At 58.4% G+C, this 12,486-nt stretch overlaps 1 protein-coding gene across 13 annotated transcripts in view; it reads left to right on the forward strand.

Moving 5' to 3' along the window:
• BIN1 (bridging integrator 1) overlaps positions 1-12,486 on the forward strand; it is a 51,923-nt gene that overhangs the window by 11,128 nt on the left and 28,309 nt on the right. The window contains exon 1 of one of the 13 annotated variants that reach the window (XM_074363455.1): positions 10,707-10,730. The exons of the other annotated variants lie outside the window; for them this stretch is intronic. Coding sequence (XP_074219556.1) covers positions 10,722-10,730 — 9 coding nt within the window. The 5' untranslated portion in view covers positions 10,707-10,721. Of the gene's footprint in view, positions 1-10,706; positions 10,731-12,486 lie in introns of those variants that run through there. 13 annotated transcript variants of the gene reach the window in all.

Raw genomic sequence — 12,486 nt, forward strand, 5'->3', positions numbered from 1 at the left:
CCCATTCAGTGTCAGACTGGGCCCCAGGTTGGCCTTTCCCAGGGGCTGCCACTCCCATCCCTGAATCCCGATCCCTGAATCCCGGGAGAGGGCAGTTCAGGATGCTTGGGGGAGACTATTGTGGTGCAAACATGACTGCTTAAGTGTTTTCAAATGAAAATTGGTGTGTGTGGGCTGCCTTTGTGGGTGAATACTTGGGTGTGTGTGTGTGTGTGTGTGTGTGTGTGTGTGTGTGTGTGTGTGTGTGTGTATGTATTGGGGGACGGGGAGGGTGGGACCCTCGGTTGCCCCAGCAGGCCGGCACAAAGCTGACCCTGCAGAGCCATGTCAGAGATTTCCATGTGGCCCAGGGATCCCCGACGACCCCACCAAGGAGGTGGAAGGACCTGACTTCACGCAGGAATCTAGGGACTTCAGAGTGCCAGGGTCGGATTTGAATGGAGCGGACCTGACCCTGCACCTCCCAGGGAGCCCCAGGTAGAGAGACCTGGGCGCTGACACGAAAGCTCCCAACCTGCATGAAGACAGAGATAGGGAGGGTGGGGTTGCCGGGTGACGGAGGGGACGGGGGAGGGGAGACTTAGGGAGGGAGTTAACGCCAGGAATATGAGTTGAGTCTTGATTTAAACCGAGAAACAGAATCCACAATGGAGTGTGTGTGTTTGTGGAACCTGGGACAGGACGGAAAATATTGTTTTTCTGAAATATAAACTAAGCCAGGCGTTTCCGTGTCTGTGTGCCTAGGCAGGTCCTGGGCCCTTCCTGTGGACACTGCCCTGGGTCCGTTGGACCTGGTGGGAGCCCGGTGGTGTGCCCCAGGAGGCTGCCCGAGGTCGTGGGAAGCCCGAGGTCAGCAGCGGGACAGAACCGATTTCTGCGTCCGGGCTTTGAGTCGCCACACCGTCGGGTCACAGTGTCTGCTGCGTGCCTCGATTGACCAGGGGAGGCCACCCCACATCCTGCTCTTCCGAGCAGTGTGGTGAGGAGCGGGGCGAGTGCAGTCAGTGCACGGGAGGCACAGGGCTGAGGCCTTAGGCGGGGCTGGGGTCTTCCGCTGGGCCCATGCCCTCTGTGTGGGTCCTGTGGGGCCCTTCTGCCTAAGTCCAGGCCCACCTTGGCCCACCAGCGGTAGACGAGTCCAGGCTCAGCTTGGGATCCAGGTGGCGGGGCCTCAGGGGAGGAAGGAAGGGGAGGGGTTGGCCCAGAGAGGGCCTGGCATAGACCCCTCTACTTCCCACCACATTCAGCCCTCCCACCCTGGTGCCCTCTCTCTGTAGGCAGCAGGAGTCCCTTCCAGTTTTTAGATGCTCCAGAAGTGTCCAGAGCACATGCTGGCTGGGGGCCGACCTCCCAGGGTCTCGGGCTGGGCGTCCGTCCCCAAGCATGTCCTGAGCTGTGCCTTTCTACTCTCCTCCTTTGGCTGTTTCCCATGATTTTGTATTTTTTTAAGGGGGGGAAGTAATTTGGTTTATTAATTTAATTTTATTATTTTTTTAATGGAGGTACTGGGGATCGAACCCTGGACCCCATGCATGCAAGCACATGTTCTACCACTGAGCTATACCCTTCCCCCTCATTTTGTCTTTTTTAAAGGACATTGGTGACTCTGTCTGGCTGCCCAAACTCTCCTTACCATTGAACTGCATCTCTCCTGGAAAGAGGGCCCTGGGGGAGAAAAGGAACGGGAAGACATGAGACCCTCTGCAGTGAGGGGTGAACTGGTTTTACTGTGATTTCTGGGGCCCAGCGCCCTCTCTTTTGAGTGTGTGTGTGGGTCTCGGCCACTCAGTCCTGTCTGCACTGCCTCCACTCTTCTTGCTGAGGGATGCAGGCCAGATCCTGGAGACCTCCTTAGACGGGGATACTGGCCCCAGGGCCTACACTCTGCCCCAGCCCTGAGAAGTCAGGGATGAAGGGGACCTTTCGTGCTCACCTGGTCCTCTCTGCCCCACTTTGATTGTGGAGGCAGGACGCCAGGACCTGGAGGGCAGTGACCTGCCCAGGCCTCTGGAGGCCCCTGCATCTGCTAGGTGGGAGGAACAGTGCCTTCCCCTCTGGCCCCTCCTCACCCACCCTATTTCTGTACCCACTTCCCTCCCACCCTGTCCCAGCACAAGAATAGCGGGGTGCAGAATTGGCAGGTGGGAGCCTGGAAAAGCCCCTCTTGTCCCCTGAGCAGTCGTTGCATCTGCTGGGGGCTGGGGCACCCCCTGCCTCCCCTGTCTGTTCTGTTCTTGGCCCCTTTTGTTTCCCTCGTCCCCATCTCCATCCTTGATCCGATTACCTTCCCTTCTGGTCCCATCCCAGCCCTCCTCCAGCCTCCACTTGAGTGGAAAGCAGTGGAACTAGTCCTGGGCTGGAGGCAGGACCACCTGGTTCTGCTATGGGTCCCTGAACCAGTGAGTCCCCCACCCCGACCCTGCCCCACCTTGATTCTCCATCTGCAAAGTGGGGTGTCCTCACAGGTACTGGAAACTCGGCATCTGTCCAGGGCTGAGGTGGGACAGCTCCCCTGCAGCCGAGGGCCTGGGACTGGCCACAGGGCTAGGGGGCGGCCCTCCCCACCGCTGTCTCGTGTGTCTGTGCTCTGGTTGGCAGGATTGGGTGGAGCTATTTAAAGCTGACTCTGGGCATCGACTCCTTTGAATGACAAAAATAACAACGATAACCCAAGTAATAGCAATAATGCGTTTGGAAAAAATACCACGGGTCTTATGTCCTTCAGGTGCTGTTTAACAGTTTCAGATTCACAGATGTGGGTGTGGAGGATTCTGAGTGGTGAAATGAAGGAATAGCCTGGTTACATGTTTCGGTCGAGCTTCGCAGGCAGGAACAGACATACAAAGGGCTGAGGGCATTCTGAGGGACAACTGAGTCCCTGTGCCTGGAGTGGGGGTAGTCAGGGAAGGCTGCCTGGAGCAGGTGATGTGAAGGACCAGCATGGCCTGGCATCAGTAGGGAAGCGGGTTTCCTGATGAAGATTGTGGGGTTGTCGGTGGTCCAGCTGGGGTCAGACCTTTGCTTGGCCCCAGGGGGTGGGTGGGGTCGGAACTTCACCTCCCCTGCTTGGGCTCTGTGCTCTGCTGAGCTGTGGGCTGAGCTCAGGCTTTGCGGCCCCACCACATGGGCTGTTCCTCCACTGAGCCCAGGAGACAGCTGATGAGGGGCTGGTGGGAGGTGGCTGGGCTGGAGGGGCAGATTCCACCCTTCTGTTGGTGGCTGGCATCCTGGAGCCTGGGGCTGAGAATAGCACCCACACTTGCATGGAGGGGACAGGTGGGCGGGCTGCGGCTCTGGGGGTGGCGGTGCTGACATTTCTGAACAGGTGGCGAGGAGGGCTGGGCCAAGGGTGGGGCCGTGCCTGTCCTCCACAGGCCCCACCCAGCAACTCTAGTGGCCAGCAGCGGGTGGCCTTGTGTCCCTCCCATCCCAAGTGCCCTGGCTGGGAGCCCTCCTTGACCTCTCTGGGGAGTGGGCTGCGTCCCGGGCTCCGTGCTGGGATGTCACACATCAAGGCCCATCAGGGCTGCTTGGGGCGGGTGCTGCTGGTCCTAAGAGGCCAGTGCTTTCAGCTGCTGTTTGGACCCCAGGGGGCCTTTCCCAGTTTATCCTTTTACCCAAGGGGCAGGGTGGTGGTGGTTGGGCTTGCCAGGTCCCTGCAGAGCCGTGGGGGAGGAGGCTGCTGGGGGTGGGGTGGGGCGGGGAGTGGGAGGTGGGGTGGGTTGCTGTCTGCTGTCCACGAGGAATGTAAGCTTAAGCCGGCGTGAGTCACAGGGAGCAGGTGCGCGGGGCGGCAGGCACCAGGCAGGGGAAAGGCATGTGGGGGCTGGGGCTGGGGGCTGGGGGCTGGGGGCTGGGCCTGGAGGCATGCAGGGGACCAGGTGGGAGAGGCTGCTAAAGCTTTCTGGCTTGGCTAGTAGGAACCTAAGACAGCACGGGAGGAAGGGGACGGGGACGGGGGTTGGGGGGAACCAGCCAGCACTCTTCCTGACACAGCCTCCCTGCATCCTTGCACCCCCTGGAGGGAGAGGTCTGGCTCTGGTTCACTGATGGGGCTCAGGGCCCAAAAGGTTAAGTTCCCTGCCCCGGGCTGCACAGCCTGGGCTGTTCCCCATGCCTCCTGCCCCGAGGCCTCCCCAGCAGAAGGGGTCCCGAGCCAAAAGTGCCTCTTCCCTCCTCCCCTTCTTTTCTCTTAGCAGCTGTCCAGACCAGACACCAAGCTGGTCACTGCCCTGAGCAGGTGGCCGGGGTGGGAGACACTGAGGGGGCAGGAGCCCGATGGCAGAGTCTGTCCTGGCTGCCCTGGGGCTCCTGGCTGTTGTATCTCCAGCTCCCTCCCCAGCATCTCTGGCCACCTCAAACTCACTGTGACCCCCATGTATCCCCCTCTCAGGGTATTAAGTCTCCTTCCCTCTTGTTACTCAAACCTGGCGTCCCCCTCACTTCCCTGCCCACATTTGACCACTTCTCCCCATCGCCTTTGCTTGCCCTATACTGTCATTTCCCCTACCTGAGTCATTGTGGTCACCTTGAAAACGGGCTCCCTGCTCCAACCTGCTCTGCATCCTGTCCCCACGCAGCAGCCTGGGCTTCCTGGTTCATGCTGGAGTTTCAAAGCCAGAGTTTTCCTGGGGCCTCCAACCAAGGCCCTGTGACCTGGTCCTGGCTGCCAAGGAAGTTTTGTGCATTGGTTAGAGCACATAGCCTCTGGAGCCAGGCTTGGGGTTGGGATCCTAGTCACCCTGCCGGCAGCCCGTGTGACCCTGGGGCTTTTTTAAGGCAGTGCCTCAGTTTCCTTATCTGCGCAATGGGGATGATGACAGTAGTTCCTTCGTGAGGTTGCAGAGGGGATTGACTGATGAGTCATGCCAAGGGCTCAGTACCTGTGTTTCTGGGCATCTTCCTCCTACGCCTGCCCTGTTGCCCTCTCTCCACACTCCAGCCTTGCTCTGCCAACCTCAGGGCCTTTGCACTTGCTGTGCCTGCTACCTGGTGTGCTCTCCCTCCTTCATCAGGTCTCAGAGCTCACTTCTCTGAGCCCCACCCTCTCCATGCTCTGCTGTGTTTTTGATCAGAGACCTCCATCACCACTGGACATGCCTCCCGCTGTGTGCACCAGCCCCTCCTGCTTCCTATAGAATAGAGCCAGGCAGGCTGGGAGAGCGTGTCCCAGAGTCCAGGGGTGGGGACTCCTCCCTGTGGTAGGAACGTGGGATCCTGGCAGTGAGGGGAAAATCAAGTGAGGGTCCCTGCAGAGGGAGCAGCTGGGGTCCACCTCTAGAAGTTGGCGAAAAGTTCCTTTCTTCCATTTGATTGTGGAAGTGGGTGGCCAGCTCCGTCTGGGTGGTCCTGGCCCTTCCAGAAGCCCTCTTACTGACAAGGAGGCCTGGTTCTGGTTCTGATGATGTCTAGAAATGGGCTCAGCCTGATGGGTGGTCCCTGAGGAGTGGGGAGCCAGTCACCACCAAGCCCAGGCCCCCCTGTACTCCTTGGGTTCCTGGGCACCTCCTCTTGGCTGACCTCCCACGCCCTCTCACGTGGAAGGGGCTCTGTTAGAGCCACTGGCTTGAGAATGGATGACCACATTCAGATTCTAGCTCTTGCTGATGGAGCCCTGACACCTGGGGCGTTGAGCCTCAGGTTTCCTCGTCTGTGGAACACCTCCCTCTCAGCACAGGATTCAGAGAACACCTGTAAGACTCTGGGACGCCGCTGGATTCAGAACCGCCTCTGTTTGGTGGCTGCCTGTCTCATTCCGCCAGCCCAGCCCCTCCCAGCTCCCTAGCCCCTTCCCCATCCTGACCGTAACCCCTGCTCCCCTGTGCTCCATTCTGGGCTGTTCTGCTGCCCTCAGCACACCCTAGTTTCCTGTGGGGTCTGGGTGGCCCCACTCTGGCTGCTGGCCACTGACTTATCTGCTGAGGCTGGATTTTCAGGCTTCCTGGGAGGGGAGGGGAGAAGGGGGTGGGGGAAGGGCTTCCTGGCTGGAGTCCACTGGAAACTCTTTACCTGGGCTCAGAGCCCTTCCCTTCCACCTAGTGATGGGTGTGGAGGAGACCCCAGCCCCTACCTTTCCCAGGGGTTGGGCTAGCCCAGTAAAGGGCCCTGCTGGGAGGCAGGTGGGGTGTCTGCACTTTGGTTTCATATTTGAAGGCATTGTTATGGGGCTGAGATAGGTGGCAGCCAAGTTTTTATGCACCAGTGAAGGATGGAATAAAAGCAAACCAAACATCACTTTTTACTCTCGCCAGTATTTCAGAAGAAAAGGGAAAATCACTAAAAGAGGAAGAAGGTAATTTTAGAGTGACAGTCTCCCGAGAAAGGGCAGTTGGCTTCCCCAATCAGTCAACCGTTCTTACCAGGGGCCCATGGAAAAGGATGATGAGTCTCTGTGGACTGGTGTCAGGGGACAGTGACCTCTGGAACATGAAGACTTGTGAAAAAAAATAGATCACCGAGCTTCGGGGATGGGGGTGGAGGGGACGGTGCAGCCCGGCCTCAGTTGGCCAGTGGGAACCTGGAAATGCTTTTCAGTTTTGCATTTCATTGTAAAAAAATCTTTGCAGACTTTGCATTCGAATACTCAATCTGTCTCTCTTGGTTATGTTGCAAAAGTGGTTTCTTTACCAGTTAAATCTTTGGAACGCAGCAAGATGGAGTTGTAGTAAACAGACACCCTGCCTGTTACCCCCAGCTGTCTGTGTACCCTCGTTGAAGAGTCGCAAGTTGGGTTTGGGCTTTGAAACCCATCAGGTTTGGGGTCCGGGCTCTGTCACTCGTTAGGAGAGTGACCTCTCTGGGCCTGTTTCTTCAGCTAGGTAACGGGACCAATGGTCATCCCTTGGGATGTCCTGGTGTTAAGAACCCACTTTTAAGGGGATGTCAAGGATGGTGGCCCCCCCTGGTGGGTCCTTGGACTGGGCTTCCTGGGGTCATGCCCCGCAAGGGGATCTTTGTGGAGCTTCAAAGGAGCCAAGCAGCCGATGCCCGGGTCTCAGCGGGAATCTGCGAGGAGCTTCACTGGCTGGACTGGAGTGTGGCTGAGAGCGGAAATCTGAGGGTGAGGGGACCCCTCTGGGGCAGGAGCTGAGCTCACAGCACTTCCCCTGAGAGGAGGGCAAGGTGGCAGCCCCTCTGGCCACCACCTCCCAGCCAGCCTCTGGGAAACAGATCCTGAGTGAGGAGGGGGGTGCTGAGGAACCAGGGGAGAGGACTGAGGCCCTGGGTGCAGGCCCATCTCTTGGGGGCAGCCCTGCATGTGTGTTGTGTTGGGGAGAGGGAGGTCCCCTCTCCTCCTCGACACCTATCTGCCCAGAGCTTGCCCTCCCTGACCTGGAGCCCCTCTGGCCACCCTGGGAGACTGTCAGTTCCCCTCTGGTTTTCTCTCCAGCTCTCTCTGCATTCTAGGTTCTTCCGCACTGTCTCCTGGCCTCTGCTCTGCTTCTTGTCTGGCTCTGTGGCCTCCTCGTGGTTCCTGCCACCTTCCTGCTGTGCCTGGAAATGACTGAAGGGCTGTGGACAGGAGCCTTGTCGTGTGCATGTGTGTGTGCCTATGTGTGTGTGCAGACACGTGGTTGACACCAGCACATGGACACGCGAGACTGCAGATGGGTGCTGCGTGGGGGCCCGAGTTACGGGGTGTTCTGGACCCCTGGGGGTTCCGTGCTGCTCCTGGCTCTTGCCCAGGGCCAGGGTTTCAACATTAATCTTTCTTAAAAAGTCTTCACCCTGCTGGGAAGCAGTAAGGCCAAACCTGATGTGCAGCCAGCCCGGCACTGCAGCTCGGCACCAGGAGATTTATTGGCTGGGCCTCTGGCCATTTGTTCTGGACTTGCTTTCTGGGCCCAGGGTGCCTCTCCCAGGCAGCAGCCTGAGCTGCTCCTTGCCCCTGCCAGCCACAGCCCAGGAAGGCCAGGCCCCTCATTCTTGCAGATCACCAGCCTTGGGCGTGAGCGCCACTGCCCTGGAGGTGATGGACACGTCTGTGGGAGTGAGCGCACGGGGCCCTGGAGGGAGAGGCAGAGTTTCTGTGGGCTGGGCGGCAACTGAAACTGTCCCCTCCTGCAGTGACCAACCAGCCTGGGGGCAGAGCCACCCACCTCCCTCGCCAGAGTTGCACCCAATAGAAGGGACTCACGGGTCAGGAACCTGGGGTCCAGTCCTGGCCAGTCCACTGTCCCTTCAGTGCTTTTGTCTCCTCCCTCATAAAGTCGAGGTACCATGCCCTGGGGCTCACATTGCAGCTCAGTGCCAAGGAGGGTTCCACCAGGCCAGCAGGGCGTCCCTGGGCCAGAGCTGTCTCTGCATCCCCAGTGCTCAGTCACTGGGCACGTGGCCTTGGCCGGGACACAGTGATGGACCCAAAGGGCAGCTGCTGTGGCCTTGAGTCCAGCTCACTTTGCCATGGCAGATCTGAGCCACACTTGCCTGGGTACCACAAAGCCACTGAGTCTTGGCTCTGCTCCCTCTTAGCCCCGTGGCCAATTCCTGACTTTTCTTATCCCTAAAGTGGGGGTGAGAGAATGTAGCTCAAGGCATAAGATAAAAAGAAGGACCTAGAATCAATGACACCCAGGAGCAGTGAGCACCCCCTCCCCACAAAGGGGAGCTTGGCTTCTTGGAGAAAGGGCTGATTCTGGGGCCGGGCAGCACACACTGAGCCTGGGTGAGCCTTGGGCATCCCGTAGTGTCAGAACGCAAGGAAGTGCTCAAAGACCAATGGAGACGTGTCCACAGGCTCCCGCTGGCCAAATTAGGACAGTTTGAGCATCAAAAGAAATAATGATGGAGGTAGATTATAACACGCTGAATGCAAAACGGAAGCAGGAGTCCATAGTGGTATCCCCATAAGGCATGGCCAAGGGAAAGTCTTCTTTCAGAACACCAAGTGGTGTAGAGTGGGTGATGGAGGCCCTAACAGTTGGCTCAGGCAAAGACCAGGGGTGCAGAGCTTCTCAGGCTTTAATGTGCATCTGGAGCACAAGGGAGTTGTTTAAATGCACAGGTAAATCCGGCAGTTCTCGGGAGGGGCCTGAAACTTTCTACCAGGCTCCATTGAACCACTTTGAGTAGCCAAGTATTCAACGGTTGTAAATGTAGGCATGGGGTGAAAAGTTATCAGCCGTGGACATTCACAGAGTGATGCTGTGTCGCGCCTCACTAGGGTACCCCTAACTGATGCTCATGAGCGAAGTCACCTTTGCAGCAGAGGTCTGGTAAACCCTGCCTGAGCAGCGGGCACGCAAGCTCAGCACGGCCAACAGGGGACGTCCTGATGGGATTCTGCTGGAGGGACACACTGCCTCTGCAGGATGCTTGCCAAAACAATGCTGAACCTGAGCTCCGTCTCATGGAAACCAGCAGATGGACCTGCAGGAAGGACTGGTTTGTCCTCTTTAAAAATGTCAGTATCACGAAAGAGAAAAAAATCCGTACAGGTGTGCAGGGGAATATTCTAGACTAAAGGAGATAAAAGACGTGACAGAAGCCCTGTGTGAGCTGTGTTTGGATCCCAGATCAGAAAAACAAACAAGTAACCCAGGCATAAGGGAGATGTGGGGGCCCACGACGGGTGTTTGAATAGGGACCGCGTACTGGAGGAGAGTAATAAGTAAAGAGTCAACACATCGGGTGTGCTCGGTGCTAAGCAGATGTAGGAGAACATTCTTAGGGAACCTGCAGAAGTCAGGAGTGAAGGATTTGGGGTAAAGGGTCACGATGTCCGCAGCCTGTTTCCAATTGTCCAGCTAATGTACAAACCAACTGTGTAAATAGAAAGAAAGAGATAAAGCAGAGGTGGCCTCGTGTGACAGTGGGTGACTTGGGGGAAGGGTAGATGGCAGTCTGTTGTACATTTTTTAAAAATTATTTTTTGGTGGGGGAGGTAATTAGGTTTATTTATTTATTTAATGGCCCGACTGAGGATTGAACCCAGGACCGGTACGTGCTAAGCACACGCTCTACCACTGAGCTGTACCCTCCCCTCTGCTGTACTGTGCTTTCAACCGGCTGTGCGGTTTAGGCTTCAGACTGGAAGTGGGCAGGTGCAGAGGCAGCGCCTGGTGGGCCTAGGGGCTCACCTCTCTCTCTTCCGCCCCTGCTCTGCTGAGGCCTGCCCACAAGGCTCTTGGGTTACTGGAGGGTTGGGAGGAAGGTGGGGACAGGCTCGGGCCACTCTGTGGTTGGCATCCATCCCAGGGGGCCAGGGGCCTGGGGCCTGGGCAGCATCAGGGTGGGAGGACCTTGAGGCTGGCTGTCTGCCCAGCTCTCCTGCCTGGGACCTCCAGGTGTGTAGAAGGGGATGGAGCAGGTGGCGGGGGACACTCGGGGAGCCCCCTGGGGTGTCAGGGAAGGGACCAGAAACCCCCTGAGGCTGTGAGCATGTGTACCTGGGGAGGGCGCAGCCCCAGCCTCTCAGTGGCCTTTGGCTCCATTCTGGAGTCCTCCTCCTCATTTTCACCTTTTGGGGTGTCCCCCTCAAAACAGTCCCGGCTGTATGTGCTGGGGGATCCGTGGGAAATCCTGCCCGTGCATCTCTCTGTCTGCATCCCCCCTGCCTACCAGGGAGCCCCTGTGGCAGGACGAGCATCCTGCCGCTGCGGTCCCCGGACCTCAGGCTCTGCCGAGAGGAGGAAGTGTGCTGGTGACGCCTGCCGCCCCAGCTCAGCTCACTGTGGGACCAGCCTCGACACAGGCTGTAGCCAAGGAGGTTCTGGGAGACAATGAGGAAGGTGAAGGCCCGCTGGAGTCTCAGCAACTGGGTGGTGGGTGCCTGGGGGAGCGGGACGAGGCCTTCTTGTGTGTGCGAGTGTGAAGGCTGGGGTGCTGGGGGTGCTCTGGGTGAGGGGTGGACAGCTGCTCTCTAGGAGAGCTCTCGAAGCGTTCTTCCTGCCCTGTGCCATGCAGTTCAGATGTGGGCCGGTGTCCCCAACAATGTGGGGCCTCGGCCACTCTCTGGGGGTTGGGGGGTCAGAGCCTCTGGAAGAGGGTTGCCTGGAATTCAGGGCTTAGCATTCCCAGCGGGGCCTCCAGGGTCAGGGGTGGTGGGTGCCAGCACACTTGTCCTCTGCCCTGTGCTGGCCATGCTGGGGTGGCTGGGAGGGGGCCAGGTCGACCGGGTGCCCCTCCTCCAATTGTGGAGCTTGGAAGCAGCCCTGTGCTGGCTCCTGTGAGTCTTAGGCTGTGTGTCCTGATTCACTTGCCACCTGTCACCTGGAGGTGAAGACACCTGCTGTGAGGAGGGGTGAGGGGTGTCTGTAAAGTGCTGTGCTTGGGGGTGGCTCCTCGTTCCAATGGGACTGGCCCTGGGGGGCCTTTCTGTCCCTCTGGGTTTGGTGGCCGTGTGTGGGGAGGCGTGTGGGCCCCGTGGGCTTGTCTGTCTCCTGGGGCGGTTGGCCAGCTGGGAGGAGAGGGCTTGGCCAGATGCCCTGGAGCAGCTGGGAGGGTCGATGCTCTTGGCTGTGAGAGGGGCTGGGGCAGGCAGGGCCCCTTCCTGCCCTGCAGCACTCGGGCCACAGGAAGCTCTTGCCTTAGAGGCGCTCAGTCATGTCCTGGTGGGCCTCCCGCCCCACCCAGGGAGGGGCTGCCGGCCCGTCACAGCCCAGGCCCAGAGAGGCTGGCTGGTGGATGTCGGAAGGACGTTCATTCTGCCCCCAGCCCCCTCCTCTTTCTGCCCTGGATTGCTCCTTCTGAGGCATTTCAGCCCTTCTCCTATCTGGCTGAGTTGAGGATGTGGTGAGGGCAGACACAGTGGCCCTGATAAGGCTTCTTGGATGGTGTCCCCGCTCCTTCATCGTGGGTTCACTGCTCTGGGACGTCTGTGTGTCAGGCTGAGTACTTTACATAGGCGATCCTCCCATTTTACACAACAGGAGACTGAGGCTGAGTGATGGGCTGTTTTGTTCAAGGTCATGACTCTGCCTTCGAAGTTCACAGCTCTGATGAGAGCACATTGTGTGTCTCCCCTGTGCCAAGCCCCGTTAGGGAGCTGGGGTCACAGAGAGGGCTAGACGTTGTCCTCAGGCTGCCCAGGATTGGGCAGGGTCAGAAGCAGACACTCCTGCAATGAGGGGAGCTGGTCCCAGGTCCTAAGTGGTACAGAGTGAGGTGGAGGAGGGGGAAGGGAGGGGCAACTTTGCAGAGGAGGTGTTGCTAAGAAAAGTTTTGAAGGATGAATAGGAGTTTGCGATGTGCACATGCATTCACGTACAGAGTGTCTAGCATCTTGGGCTACCATCAGTCTGGACTGAGAGGGTGGGTCAGTGTGGGGCTCGGCGTCCAGCTGTTTGAAGGCTGCTCGGAAAGCCTCTTAGGGGATCGCCAGTACTCAGGTACCCACTATGGGCCAGGCACAGAGATGAGCTTTACGACATGAGCCTTAAGGAGGGCGCTAATGTTCTCTTTATTTTCCAACAAGGCGCTTGAGGCTCAGAGAGACAGTAAGAGTCCCTTTCCTCAAGGACCTCCTCACTGCTGCTGCTGGTGTAG

The sequence above is a fragment of the Camelus bactrianus genome, chromosome 5, assembly GCF_048773025.1.
Source record: "Camelus bactrianus isolate YW-2024 breed Bactrian camel chromosome 5, ASM4877302v1, whole genome shotgun sequence".
NCBI classification, from domain to species: domain Eukaryota; kingdom Metazoa; phylum Chordata; class Mammalia; order Artiodactyla; family Camelidae; genus Camelus; species Camelus bactrianus.